At 55.7% G+C, this 12,604-nt stretch overlaps 1 protein-coding gene across 1 annotated transcript in view; it reads left to right on the forward strand.

Moving 5' to 3' along the window:
• Nucleotides 1-284: 284 nt before the first annotated feature.
• Nucleotides 285-12,604, forward strand: part of AXL (AXL receptor tyrosine kinase) — a 34,152-nt gene continuing 21,832 nt past the window's right edge. The window contains exons 1-6 of the mRNA XM_004388736.2: nucleotides 285-348; nucleotides 1,414-1,636; nucleotides 1,976-2,076; nucleotides 2,838-3,014; nucleotides 8,840-8,920; nucleotides 9,027-9,142. Of these exons, the coding sequence (XP_004388793.1) occupies nucleotides 285-348; nucleotides 1,414-1,636; nucleotides 1,976-2,076; nucleotides 2,838-3,014; nucleotides 8,840-8,920; nucleotides 9,027-9,142 (762 nt within the window). The remainder of the gene's footprint in view (nucleotides 349-1,413; nucleotides 1,637-1,975; nucleotides 2,077-2,837; nucleotides 3,015-8,839; nucleotides 8,921-9,026; nucleotides 9,143-12,604) is intronic.

Genomic DNA, 12,604 nt, shown 5'->3' on the forward strand with positions numbered 1-12,604 from the left:
CCCTCACTGCCCAGGTGGCCCCCGGTGGGCGGAGGCAGTGGGGGGCCAGGGGCGGGGAAAGGGCCGCCCAAAGTCTGGGAGGGAGAGAAGGAGGCAGGGAAGCAGGCAAGGCGGCTGCGGAGTAGAGCTGGCCAGGGGCCCCCGCCGTGCCAGGCGGGCAGTGCCAAATCCGGGGAGCCCGGAACTGGGGGGAGGGCTGGGGACAGCCCGGCCCTGCCCCCTCCCCCGCGGGGTGCCCGGGAACTTGTGAGGAAAGTTTGGCATCGACTGCGTGGTCCCTGAGGATGGGCAGGGTCCCGCTGGCCTGGTGCTTGGTGCTGTGCTGCTGGGGTTGCGTGGTCCCCAAGGGTGAGTGATGGGGGCTTGGTGGGGTAGGGCCACTGCAGGGTGGGGGGCAGCGGGTGCGGGGCTGGGGGGACCACAGGGAGGGAGTGGATGGCAGGTGTTGGGGGTGTGAGTCCTGGGACAACAGAAGGAGGCAGGGAGACCCAGAGACCCCAAGACCAACCCAGAGAGGCAGAGAGAGAGAAAGAGACTCGGAGAGAGAGGAACAGGACAAGAAATAGAAACTGAGCGGGCCAGAGACGGGAAGAGATGCACACGGAGAGGAGAGACAGACAGACACCCAAGGCGAGAAGTGGGGGCAGAGCCAGGGAGAAGATGAGGGAGGGGTGGAGGCTGGGCTTGAGTCTGGAGACTTGGGGAGAGGAGCTGAGCTGGGGGTGGCCCGGAATCTTCCCAAAAGAAAGGAAGACAAAGTCAGGGAGAAGAACAAGGAAGACTCCCCCCACCCATATTTGTCCCTGCCCCACAGCTGTCTGTCTTCAGACCTCCGTTTCTGGGGATGGGGCCTCTGTCTGTCACACTCTCTCTCTACGGTCATCCTCTGAATACGTGTCTCCCCTCCTTCCTTCCCTCTGGGGGAGTCTCTCTCTCTGTCTCTCTCTCTGGGCCTCTCTGTCTCTGTCTCCCCATGCCTAACTTTGTTTCTCTGCCTTCTCTCTCCCCTGTCCTATTTCTCTCTCCTACCCCGCCCCAGCCCGTGGCTTCCCCTCCACCCACCCAGCCCTGAACCGTTAAGTCTCTAGAGACCCTAAGGCCGGGCAGAGGGGCAGGGCTGGCCCTGCCGGGCAGTCCAGGGGGCAGTCTGGGGCAGTCCAGGGCATGGGAGGCTGCCAGATCCCAGTGGACTTCCCAACGAATGGACAATCGACCCTAGTCCCTTGGGGAGATTCCCATCCTCCCCCCAAAGCCTCTGCCCTCCCCCACTTCTGAGGTCACTCTCTAACTATGTGGGTGTGAGGGCCTGGCAGGGTCCTGGCAGCCGGTGGGCAGGCAGGGAGGGAGGCAGGAAACGGAGGGACCAGGGAAAGCGGGGGCCCCTAAGCCAACCCTTCCCTGTACCCCCTGCAGGCACACAGGCTGCGGTGGACCCTTTTGTGGGGAGCCCAGGGAACATCACCGGTGCCCGGGGACTCATGGGGGCCCTTCGGTGTGAGCTCCAGGTCCGGGGGGAACCCCCTGAAGTGACCTGGCTCCGGGATGGACAGGTCCTGGAGCTGGCAGACAGCACCCAGACCCAGGTGCCCCTGGGTGAAGATGGTCAGGATGACTGGAAAGTGGTCAGCCAACTCAGGTGCCCAGTCTCCCCCCACCAGCCGTGACCCCCCATGTCCCTCCTGACCCCCGTCCCTCCCCAGTCCCCCACCTCCATCAGAGAGGGACATGGTGGGTAAACAATCACAGAGCTTGGCGCCAGAGCACCTGGGTGGGAATCCCAGCCTTGCCACTTCCCAGCCGTGTGGCTTTCAGCGTGTGATGTCACCGTCTGGGTTTTACTTTCCCCTTCTGTAAAACGGGATAATATAGTGCCTACTTCATGGTTCTTACCGTTCTCCAGTCTAGACCCCTGTCTCAGTTCTGACCACCTCCTACCAGTATCTGGATCTAACCCCGAACCTCTCTGTCCTGTCAGAATCTCGTCCCTGCAGCTCTCGGACGCAGGGCGGTACCAGTGTGCAGTGGTCCTGGAAGGAGAGACCTTTCTATCCCAGTCTGGCTACGTTGGGCTGGAGGGTGAGCCCTGGGGGTCAGAGGTCCTGAGGGGTCTGAGGACGCGGGGAGCTCATAAGTCTGGAGAGGTCAAGAATCCCTCGGGGTCAGAGGGTGCTGGAGGATCCAGGTGTCCTAGGGGGACATCTAGCCTGGGGATGACAGAGGTCTTGGGGGGCCAAGAAGCTGGCATTCCATAAATTATGGGGGCAGGCCTGGGAGTATTACATGTCCCGGGGAAGAAGACAGCCTGGGGTAGTCAAATGTCTTGGGGGTCAGGGATCAGATGCGGAGTTAGAGGTACACACACACACTCTACCCCACACACACACTTCCCTCATTGGTAAAATGGGACGAGGAGTCCAACTTTCTGGAGATGAGACCTGAGGCGTTCAGATGTCCCGGGGGTCAGACATTGAGGGGGTCAGATATTAGGGTCATGGGTCCTCGAGGGCAGCCCTGGTGGCGCAGTGGTTAAGAGGTCGGCTGCTAACCAAAAGGTCAGCAGTTCGAATCTACCAGGCGCTCCTTGGAAACCCTACAGGATTGCTATGAGTTGGAATTGACTCAATGGCAATGGTTTGGTTTTTTTTTTTTTTGGGTCCTTGGGGGGTCCAAATCTGAGGGAGGCCAGGTGTCCTGGGGGTCAGATGTGGGGGGCCAAAGACCCTGAGGGTGACACACAGGCTGGGCCAGGTGTCCTGAAGCTTCCAGCATCCCAGTGGGTCAAATACCTGGATGCTCCAAGAGCCGGCCCAGACCTCAGCCTCTACTGCTGCCCCCAGGCCTGCCTTACTTCCTGGAGGAGCCTGAGGACAGGACCGTGGCCGCCAACATCCCCTTCAACCTGAGCTGCCAGGCCCAGGGACCCCCAGAGCCTGTGGACCTACTCTGGCTCCACGATGCTGCCCCCCTGGCTCCAACCACGGGCCACAGCCCCCAGCACACTCTGCAAGTTCCAGGTGAGTCAGGGATGCGGGTCAGCTCTGCTTGAGGCCTGGGCAGGGGGCAGTGAGGAGCTGGGGGGGCCTTCACTGCCTTACTGTGTCTGCCTGTCCCTCTCTGTTTCTATCTCTTTGTCTCTGAATGTCTCCATCCCTGTCTATCTGCGTGTTTCTGTCTGTATGTCTTTCTCTGTCTCTCTTCCCCACCTCTCTCCTCTCTCTCCATCTGTCTTTCTCACCGTTTCTCCATGCCTCTGTCTCTCTCTCTCTTTCCATGTCTTTCTCTCTGCCTCTTTCTCCTCCCTTTCACCCTGGCTTCCCTCTGAATAGAATTCTTTGTTCTGGGTTTCCTCCGAGCTGTTCCGTGGCCTAAGTGTGTGGGCCTGGTGGCCTTTTGTCAGCCCTTGACCTCAAGCTGGGCACCGGAATCAACTGTCCTTCTCTTCTCCACCCCCACCTGCCCACCTCTGGTCCTGAAGGGCCCTGCTGGCCTCGGTCAAGGGGAGGACGTCCAGCCCAGGCCCCGCTGGGGGGACAGAGCCCAAGCAGAAAGAGGGTGAGAAATAGGAGACAAAGACAGTTAGACAGAGAGACCGAGAGACAGAGGAAGGGACGGATCGCAGAGGTCAGCCAAGATGGAGATGGGGATGAGGAAGTATGAGGGACAAGAGAGGGGTGGCCATCTCCTTCCACACACACAGAGGGGGCAGGACCGAGCCTGGGATCACACAGGGGTCCTCCTCATCCAGAGAGGAGAGACAGATGGGGGAGCTGACTCAGAGGGAGGCAGCTGAGCTCTGAGGGGTCTCAGCTTCCTGCACCCTGCCTGTGGCCTGAGATGAAAGGGGGCTGGGACCGGGTGGTGGGAGGTGCCCACATTCCCAGCATTCGGGGGCCCTGAGTGTGCAAGGAAGCGGTGAGCATGTCAGCCCCCAGAGGGGTGACTCAGACCCATGGCTCCAGTGGCCGGGTGGGGACAGAGACGGGGCCTGAGTCAGCCTGGCAGGACCCCCTAGTGGAGGCAGGGAGAGGAGGGCAGTCCCCTGCACCCCATCCTGGGAAGGAGAAATGCCGGGTGCAGGAGCAAGAGGGTCAGCGTGTATCAGTGTGTGTGTGAGGGGGGGACCCGGCTGTGTGTCCACATCCCCGTGGACCTGTGTTTCAGTGCGTCCATCCGCATCACCCTCCTTGTGTGCGAGTGCACCTTAGAGAGGGTCAGTTTCCATGGAAGCCTCAGTGTGCACGTGTGTGCTCACGAAATGTGTTTCTGTCAGCTTGCGTGTGTGTCCCAGTGTATTTGGGTCTGTACAGCGCTTCTCTGAACGTTTCTCGGGGGCTGTCAGTACGCCTGTGTGTGTGTGCACACGTGCGCCTGTGCGTCCTGAGTATACCAGTGTCAGTCAGCCTGTGTCTGTCTGTCTGTGTGTGTGTTATAGCTGTGACGCACTGTATGATGTGTGTGTGTGTGTGTGTGTGTGTAGGGGGAGTGGCAATTCCCCTGGGTGGCTTTGTGGCTGTTTTGCATACCTGCCTGTGTAGAGGTGACAGTGGCAACCCACGGCTGTGTCCTGATGTGGGCTTCTGTTTCCTTGGGGCGCGTCAGGAAGTGCCCACGGAGAACATGCTGTTTCTCATGGGGTCGTGTCTCTTTACATGTCGTCACCCGAACCTCTATGTGTGTGCGTGTCAACGTGTGCGTGTCAACGTGTGGCCAGGGCAGCCTGTGCTTCTCAGGGAGTCGGCAGGTGCACGTCCATAACTTGGAGGTGTTTTTCATTGGCTCAGTGCGTATATGTATGTGTCCATGGGTGTCCCTGTGGTGCCTGTGTGTATGTCCAGGGTGATGGTGGCATGGGAAGCTGTCACCATGGTCCCTGTATCTGTAAGTGTGTGTGTGTGTGTGTGTGTGTGTGTGTGTGTGTGTGAGAGAGAGAGTGAGTCACAGCAGGGCAGTAACATCACCCTTCTGTTTCTGTCTGGCTCCCTGTTTGTGTTGGCCTCGGCTGCTTCTCATTGGAGGAACCTAGAAGCCCTGGTAGCACAATGGTTAAAAGCTTGGCTGCTAACCAAAGGGTTGGCAGTTCAAATCCACCAGCCGCTCCTTGGAAACCCTATAGGGCAGTTCTAGTCTGTCCTATAGGGTCACTATGAGTCAGGATTGACTGGACGGCAATGGGTTTTGGTTTTAGGGTGCTAACCAACCAGTATGCGTATGTGTGTGTGTGCCAAGCTATGTGTACATGGCAGTGTCTCCATGCTTGTGTGTCTGCAGCAGCCCTGTGGGCCTGTGCACGTGTGTGTTTGTGTATCAGTCTGCATCAACTGCTGGACACAATCTCAGCAAATGTGTCTGCAGCCACCTGAGAGTGTCCGGCTGTGTTTCGGCACAGAGGAAGGTTTGGCTGTGTGTCCGTCTGTGCCAACACGTTTGTGTGTAAGCAAGTCAGCATGAACCTTCAGCGTGCCCTGCTGTGTATCTGTCCACTCCAGCCTCAACGTCTGTTTCTTGCTTGGTGTGTGTGTGCTTGTCCGCATCAGCCTAACTAGATGAAGATTGGGTACTAGGTGTTTGTAATCAATGTGTGCATGTGTGATTGTGTGTCTGTGTGTCTATGTGTTTCTCCCAGCGTCCGCCTAGTTGTGTATACGTGTGTCTCTCTGTGTATGTGTGTATCAGACGCTGTGTGTGTACGTGTAAGTCACTGGATGTACGTTTGTGTCACTGTTAGTATATCCGTGGGTAGCTTCGTGAGTGCTGTATCGTCTGCATATCTGAGCCAGTAACAGCCCCTCTGTGTTTAAGCATGATCCTTTACACGATCTGTTGTGTCGGAATTTCATCAGTTTGTATATCTGTCGCTCTCTCTGATTCAGGGCGTGTCGCCTCCGTCTCCTTCCATCCTCCTCATTCCCTTGGAAAAGTGTGGGGGGAGGGCGGGGGCGGGAGTGGGCAGTACATCTGGAAAGCACATCTGGAGTCTGCCTGCTCCTGGCATGGAGGGAGAGCCCAATAAGGAGGGGGACCCCAGGCCCCCTGTCCCTCCCTGCCTCAGCGTCTAGATGAGGGGTGGGGAAGGGGAGTGGGAATCCTAGGCTCCTTAGTCCCATCCCACCCCTCCCCCATGGTGCCGGGCCGGCCCGGGAAAGGGGGATCCTGGGCCTTGCGCCCCTCAGGAGGGCCGGAAGTGCCGGTGTGTGGCGGGGGCGCCCCGGTGACTCACGCGGGGGCAGGAATGCTGCGGTCGGAACTGGACCCAGCTCCAGCACCCGCTCCCGCCCCGAGGGCTCCTCTGGCGGGCGGGGCTGGCTCCGGTGCAGTGACCCTGGCGGGCCCCCACGTGCCAGGTGGCTGGACGAGACCCAGGCGCCCTGCCCCCTCTCCGTCCAGCCGCCGGGGCTGTCCCGCCTCGCTTCCCCAGGCAGCGGGGGCTGCGGGCCGGGCACCTGACCTTGGCTGGGAACGCGCGGCCTGGACAGCTAGAGCTGAGGAGCTTCCCTGCCCACCCCCTTCCGGCCACTGCCCAGTTTCCCCCCATTCCCCTCCTTCTGCTGACGGAGAAAGGGAAACTTTGTGTCTGCGCAAAAAGCGCCTCCCTCCTCAGCGCCGTGGTGGGGAGAACACTAGCCGAGAGAGACGCACACACCAAAACTCACAACAGACACCCACAGAGATACCCAACATACACACATATACAACACCCGAGATACACACGGGGCCACAAACGCAACCACCCATAAAAACAACCCACTGCCTACGGGTGGATTCCAACTCCTAGCGACCCTATAGGACAGAGGAGAACTGCCCCATAGGATTTCCAAGGCTGTAATCGTTATGGAAGCAGACGCACATCTTGCTCCCGCAGCACGGCCGGTGGGTTGGACCTCTGACCTTTCAGTTAGCAGCCAAGCGCTTAACCACCACACCACCAGGGCTCCTCCACAGAGACACCAAACCCCTTGCCATTGAGTTGATTCCAACTGATAGCGACCCTATAGGACAGACGCAAACGCATAAGCACACGTCCCCTTGAGACTCTGTCCCCTTTCATCCTGGCACGCTGACACCGTGACTGGGTGTCTGTGTGTGTGTGTATCTGCGTATGTCATGTAGCCGTGTGTGTTGGTATCTCTGTGCTGTGTCTCTCGTGTCTGTCTCTGTGCTTGTATGTACTCGTGTGAGTATGTGAATGTGTGTGTGTGTTTGTCAGTGTTCTCATCACCGCTACCACTCTGGGAGGGGAGGCAGTCTGCCCACAGATACGCAAAAGACAATTACTCAACACACATACATTAAGTCACAGAATTACACAGGCTCACATTTCTGCATACACACCCAGCAACGCACAAAAACACAAAGCGCCGGACTACTAACCTTAAGGTTAGCGGTTCAAACCCACCTAGAGGCGGCTCGGAAGACAGACTTGATGGTCTGCTTCCGGGAGGTCACAGCCTTGAAATCCCTCTGGAGCAGTTCTTCTCTGCACACATGAGGTTGCCATGAGTCGGAATCAACTTGAGGGTAACTAAGAAAAACACACATAAATGTGTTCACTCATTCAACAAACATTGATGGAGGGCCTACTGTGTACCGCCAGGCCCATCTCAGGCCCTGAGGGTACAGCAGGGAATGGAAGAGGCCAAAAACCCGGGCCCAGAGCCCGACATTCTAGCCGAGGAGACAGACAAGAACAAGTGAGTGGGTGACACGTGAAGCGTGTCTGACAGGCTGTGGAAAGAGCTAGAGAGGCAAAGCAAAATGTGGAGCGGAGGTTCTGATTTTAAACAGGTGGGAGTCGGGGACAGCATCACTGAGAAGGTGGCATTTGAGTTACAAACACAAAGGAGCTGAGGAAGGAGCCACGTGACATCCGAGGGGAGAGCCTCCGAGCAGCAGCGGATCACAGGGCAAAGGTCCCAAGGTGGGATGTGCTTCAGGGTGCCTGGAGCAGAGAGAGCGCAGAGAGGGCTTGGTGGGAGCGGAGCCCACAACTGAGCAAACACTTCTACATGTCCACACACCCCGGAGGGCCTGCTTCCTCCAGCGGGTGTCTCTTAAATGTATGTGCCATGATGTGTGTCTGTGTGGGTCAGCGTGCGAGTGTGTCTCTGTGCATGTGTGTGTGTGCGCATGTTTGTGTCTCTCTTGTGTGTGTCTATGCGTGTCTTTCTGTTTAAGTGTGTTTATGTCCCTGTGTGCATGTATGAATATGTGTGTCTCTGTGTATGTGTGTGTCTATGTGTATGTATGAGTATGTGAGTGTGTATGCATGGGTGTATGTATGGCTGTGTGTCTCTGTGTAAGTGTGTGTGTGTGTGTGTTTCTGTGTCTCTGTGTGTATTATGATTATGTGTGTCTCCGTGTGTAGCTATATGTGTGAGTATATACGAGTGTGTGTCTGTGTGTGTGTTGTGTGTCTGTGCCTGTGTGTGTGCATGGATATGTGTCTGCGTGGTGGGGGGGGTTAGGGCTGAGACCATGAGCCTGTCTGTGTTTGTGGGTAGAGGCTTATGTTCCTAATGCATTGTCCTCCCCTTCCCCCATACCCCCTTCAGCCAAGTGCTGGTGTGGGTTGGACTAATCCCAGTCAGGCTGGGCATGGTGGGGGTGGCCCAGCAGGCCTTGAAGTCCCTGCCTTCCCCTCTCTGACACTACCCTTTGCCCTTGAGTCGATTCTGACTCATAGCGACCCTATAGGACAGAGTAGAACTGCCCCCACAGGGTTTCCAAGGAGCGGCTGGTGGATTTGAACTGCCGACCTTTTGGTTAGCAGCTGAGCTCTTAACCACTGTGCCACCAGGGCCCCTCTCTGACACTGGTTCCCCCACCCCACGTGACTCCCCAGGCCTGAACAAGACGTCGTCTTTCTCCTGCGAAGCCCATAACGCCAAGGGGGTCACCACATCCCGCACAGCCACCATCACAGGTGATAGAAGAGGGAGTTGGGGAGTTGGAGGGCTGGGGCAGAGGTCAGGGCTGGGGACTTTGGGAAAAGGCCCCCCAGTGTCAGTCCTTTCCTCATCTGCCCACAGTGCTCCCCCAGCAGCCCCGCGACCTTCACCTTGTCTCCAGCTGGCCCACGGAGCTAGAGGTGGCTTGGACCCCAGGCCTGAGTGGCATCTACCCCCTCACCCACTGCACCCTGCAGGTGAGACCCCAGTCTTTGTGTACCTCAACCTCAGCCCTCCTTCTACCCTCGCTCACATCCTCTCCCAAAGAAACCAGCGTTTCCTGCCCATTGTTTGCTGAGGGGCAGTAGAGCCTCAGGTTAAGCCCCATGTCCCAGGTTCAATCCTGCCTCCACCACTGGCTGGCTGTGTGAGCTTGGCCAGGTGACTTAGCCTCTCTGGCCCTCAGTTCCCTCATCCATAAAATGCAGGTAACAATAATACCTACCTGATAGGCCTTTTGTGAGAATTCAAAGAGTGAATGCAAGTAAAGAACGTAAAATATTATCTGGGGTATAATATTTTCATTATTTTTAGTATGAGTAATATATATATTTTTTTTTAAGTAAAATTTTATTTTTTTGGTGAAAGTTTACACAGCAAATTAGGTTCCCTTTTGACAATGTCTACACGAATTGTTCAGTGACTTTAGTTTCATTTTTCACAATGTGTCAACATTCTCTTTAATTGCTTTCTGGTTGTTCTGTTTCCTGTACTCTAGTTTCCCTGCCCCCTTATCTTTTCATCTTCCCTTTAGAGTAAATGTTGATCTTTTGGTCTCATATAGATGGTTTTTTAATGGAACACCGTAGTCACGGGTCATAATCTTTATTCTGTGAGCCAATGTGTTATTTCGCTAAAAGGTGACCTCAGAGGCTAGTTTTGGTTCAGGGTTTAAAGAGTGTCTCAGGGAGTCCTGCAGTCTCAACTGGTACAGTAAGTCTGGACTTTTTAAGAATTTGAGTTCTGTTCCGTGTTTTCCTGCTGTTCTGTCAGGCCCATCTATTGTGGTCCTGGTCAAAACTGTCGGTGATGGTATCCGGGCACCATCTAGTTCTGGTGTCAGGGTAGATGGGGCCGTGGCCCGTGTTTTACTATGAGTAATATTACCTCTAGATAGAGTGGGAGCCCTGAGACAGCAGGACCCTGGGCTATTTTGGTTCTCACTGGGTTCCCAGACCCCCTGTTCTTCTTCCATCCCAAACCCAACCCCTCCGCCTGTGCCTCCCCCATCCAGGCCCCTACCCGGGATCGTTACTATCGGAAATGGATCTTTCTCTCCCGCTGGACAGTGAGCTCTGTGAGGGCAGGCCTGGGGCTGTCAGTCACCACTGGGTCCTCCGTATCACCCAGCACAGGGCCAGACATGAAGTAGGCAATATATGCTGGAAGAATAGCTGACAACTAAGAGGAGCTAGACCCAGCCTCTGCCCTGAAGTTGCCCCTACTCCTACTGGCAAAACAAAACAAGTCAGAGATCTGTAACTACAAGGCCTAGTCTTGTTCTGAAGTTCTGTGAGATTCGGAAGCTGGAGGTGGGGGGGAGTGTTGTGGGTGGGACACAGACTGTGATGGAGTTGATGGTCATTAATGATGAGCAGCTTTTAGGGAGTGTTAATTGCATATGCTGGGCCATGTGCTACAGCTGTGCATAAACCACCTCGTGTGTGTTTGGGGTAGGACCGACAGATATGCCCGTTTTCCAGATGTAGAAACTGAGGCTCAGAACAATTAAGCAACTTGCCCAAGGTCACAGCCAGGAAGTGACAGAGGTTAGATTCAAACCCGTCTCACCAAACCCATACGGTACTCCTAACCTCCTTAGATGCTAGTTAGAGCCAGTGCTTGATGCAACAGGAGCTGTATTTCTTTATAATTGTGTGCCCTGGGTACATCCTCATCCACCCTAGAAGGTATTGGCTGTTAATCTCCCCATTTTCAAAGTAAGGAACTGAGGCCCAGTGGCCAGGAAGGAGTGAGGCTGAGATTTAATCCCAGAGGGCAGGCCCGGTGTGGGAAACCTCAAATGCCAGGGTCAGGCGCCAGCTGCACCCCCCTCTACATCCATCAAGTGTCCCCAGGAAAGCAGAAGTGTGTCTTCTTCCCTTTCCAGGTCTCACTTCCTGCTGTGCACAGGCTAGGCCTGATTAGTCCGGCTGGGAGGGTCACAGCTGACCCAGGGAAAAGAGAAGTGGGACTGGGGAGGGGGAGGATGGCTGTCTGCACCCATCGCCCCTCTGTCCCAGTAGAGGTTCCCCTTCCTATCTGTCACTGTGGGTCAGAGAGCAAGGATGGCGACAGCCTCTGCCCACTCCTGCCCACCCACCGTCTGCCTCCTTCGAGGTCTCGTGGTGTGACCTCATCCCTCATGGGGGCTATGTGACTTTGAGCAAGTTGCTGAACCTCTCTGGGCCTTGGTTTCCTCCGTCTGTAAAACAGGATGGAAAAAGAAACAGACTCCATAGAGTGGCGGTGAGAAGTGAACGAGTTAACCCAGGAACGTGCTTGGTGTGTGCCGGGCACTCAAGAAATGCTAGCTGTTAATATTATGGTGTGCAAACCAGTTTATGTCATTAAACCTCAGGCCCTATCAAGGAGAGACTCTTTGGTCCCCTTTCTCTAGAGACAGAAACGGAGACTCAGAGAAGTTAAGACACTCACCCTAGGTTGCACAGCAAATAAGTCGCCAAGCCAGGACTCGGACCCAAGGAATCTAGCTTCAGAGCCCATACCCTTAAGCTGTAAACTCCTTCCCAACATACTGTGTGGCGGTGTACTTGGGGTCTCCCGGGTGTATGGTGGTGCGCTTCGGGGTCTCCCAGGTGTGTGGCGGTGCACTTGGGGTCTCCCGGGTGTGTGCCGGTGCGGCTGGGGTCTCCCAGGTGAAGGTGAGGCCCTGGGCAGCGCACTCCTGAGCTATGTGGCTGTAAGTCGTGTGGCTGTGGTGGCTTATGGTTCCATACGGCAGGGCTGTGCCCCTGCACGACAGCATACAGATGTGTCCCCAGCCACGGCCCCCTCCATCTGATAGGGCCATTCCTGGGGACCGAGATGGGGTGCCAGCTTGTGCTCCTGTGCAGGGTTGTGTAGAGTTTGACACTTCTTGCTGGGCAACCTCCCACACACACACATAGTAATGACAAACTTTCAATATGTGCGGGCACCCTTCTTAAAACTTACCTGCGTCAATTCAGTCAATCCTGAGAACTAGGGAGCCACTGCTGTTATCCCATTTTACAGATGAGGAAACTGAGGCATGGGACTAGGGAGCTGGTGGAGCCTGAATTTGAACCCGGGCTCTAGAATCCACGCTCTTTAGCACTAAGCGAGTTCTGCATCTGCCTCTCTGGATAGATAAGCGTTGTTGTTATTATTATTAATGTGCTCAAATGGGCATTCTTACCATCAACAGAGCAAAGTCTTTGGAGACAGAACAGGCTCAGGTCACAGCTTCATCAGTGACAAGCTGGTGACCTCGGACACATGATTCCATCTCTCCAGGCCTCAGTGTCTTCATTTGTATAATGAGGATAACCACAGTATTAAAAAAAAAAAAAAAAAAAAGAGCAGACTTACTGGTCTGACAGAGACTGGAGAAACCCTGAGAGTATGGCCCCTGGACACCCTTTGAGCTCAGTAATGAAGTCACTCCTGAGGTTCAC

The sequence above is a fragment of the Trichechus manatus genome, unplaced genomic scaffold, assembly GCF_000243295.1.
Source record: "Trichechus manatus latirostris isolate Lorelei unplaced genomic scaffold, TriManLat1.0 scaffold00216, whole genome shotgun sequence".
In the NCBI taxonomy this organism is placed as follows: domain Eukaryota; kingdom Metazoa; phylum Chordata; class Mammalia; order Sirenia; family Trichechidae; genus Trichechus; species Trichechus manatus.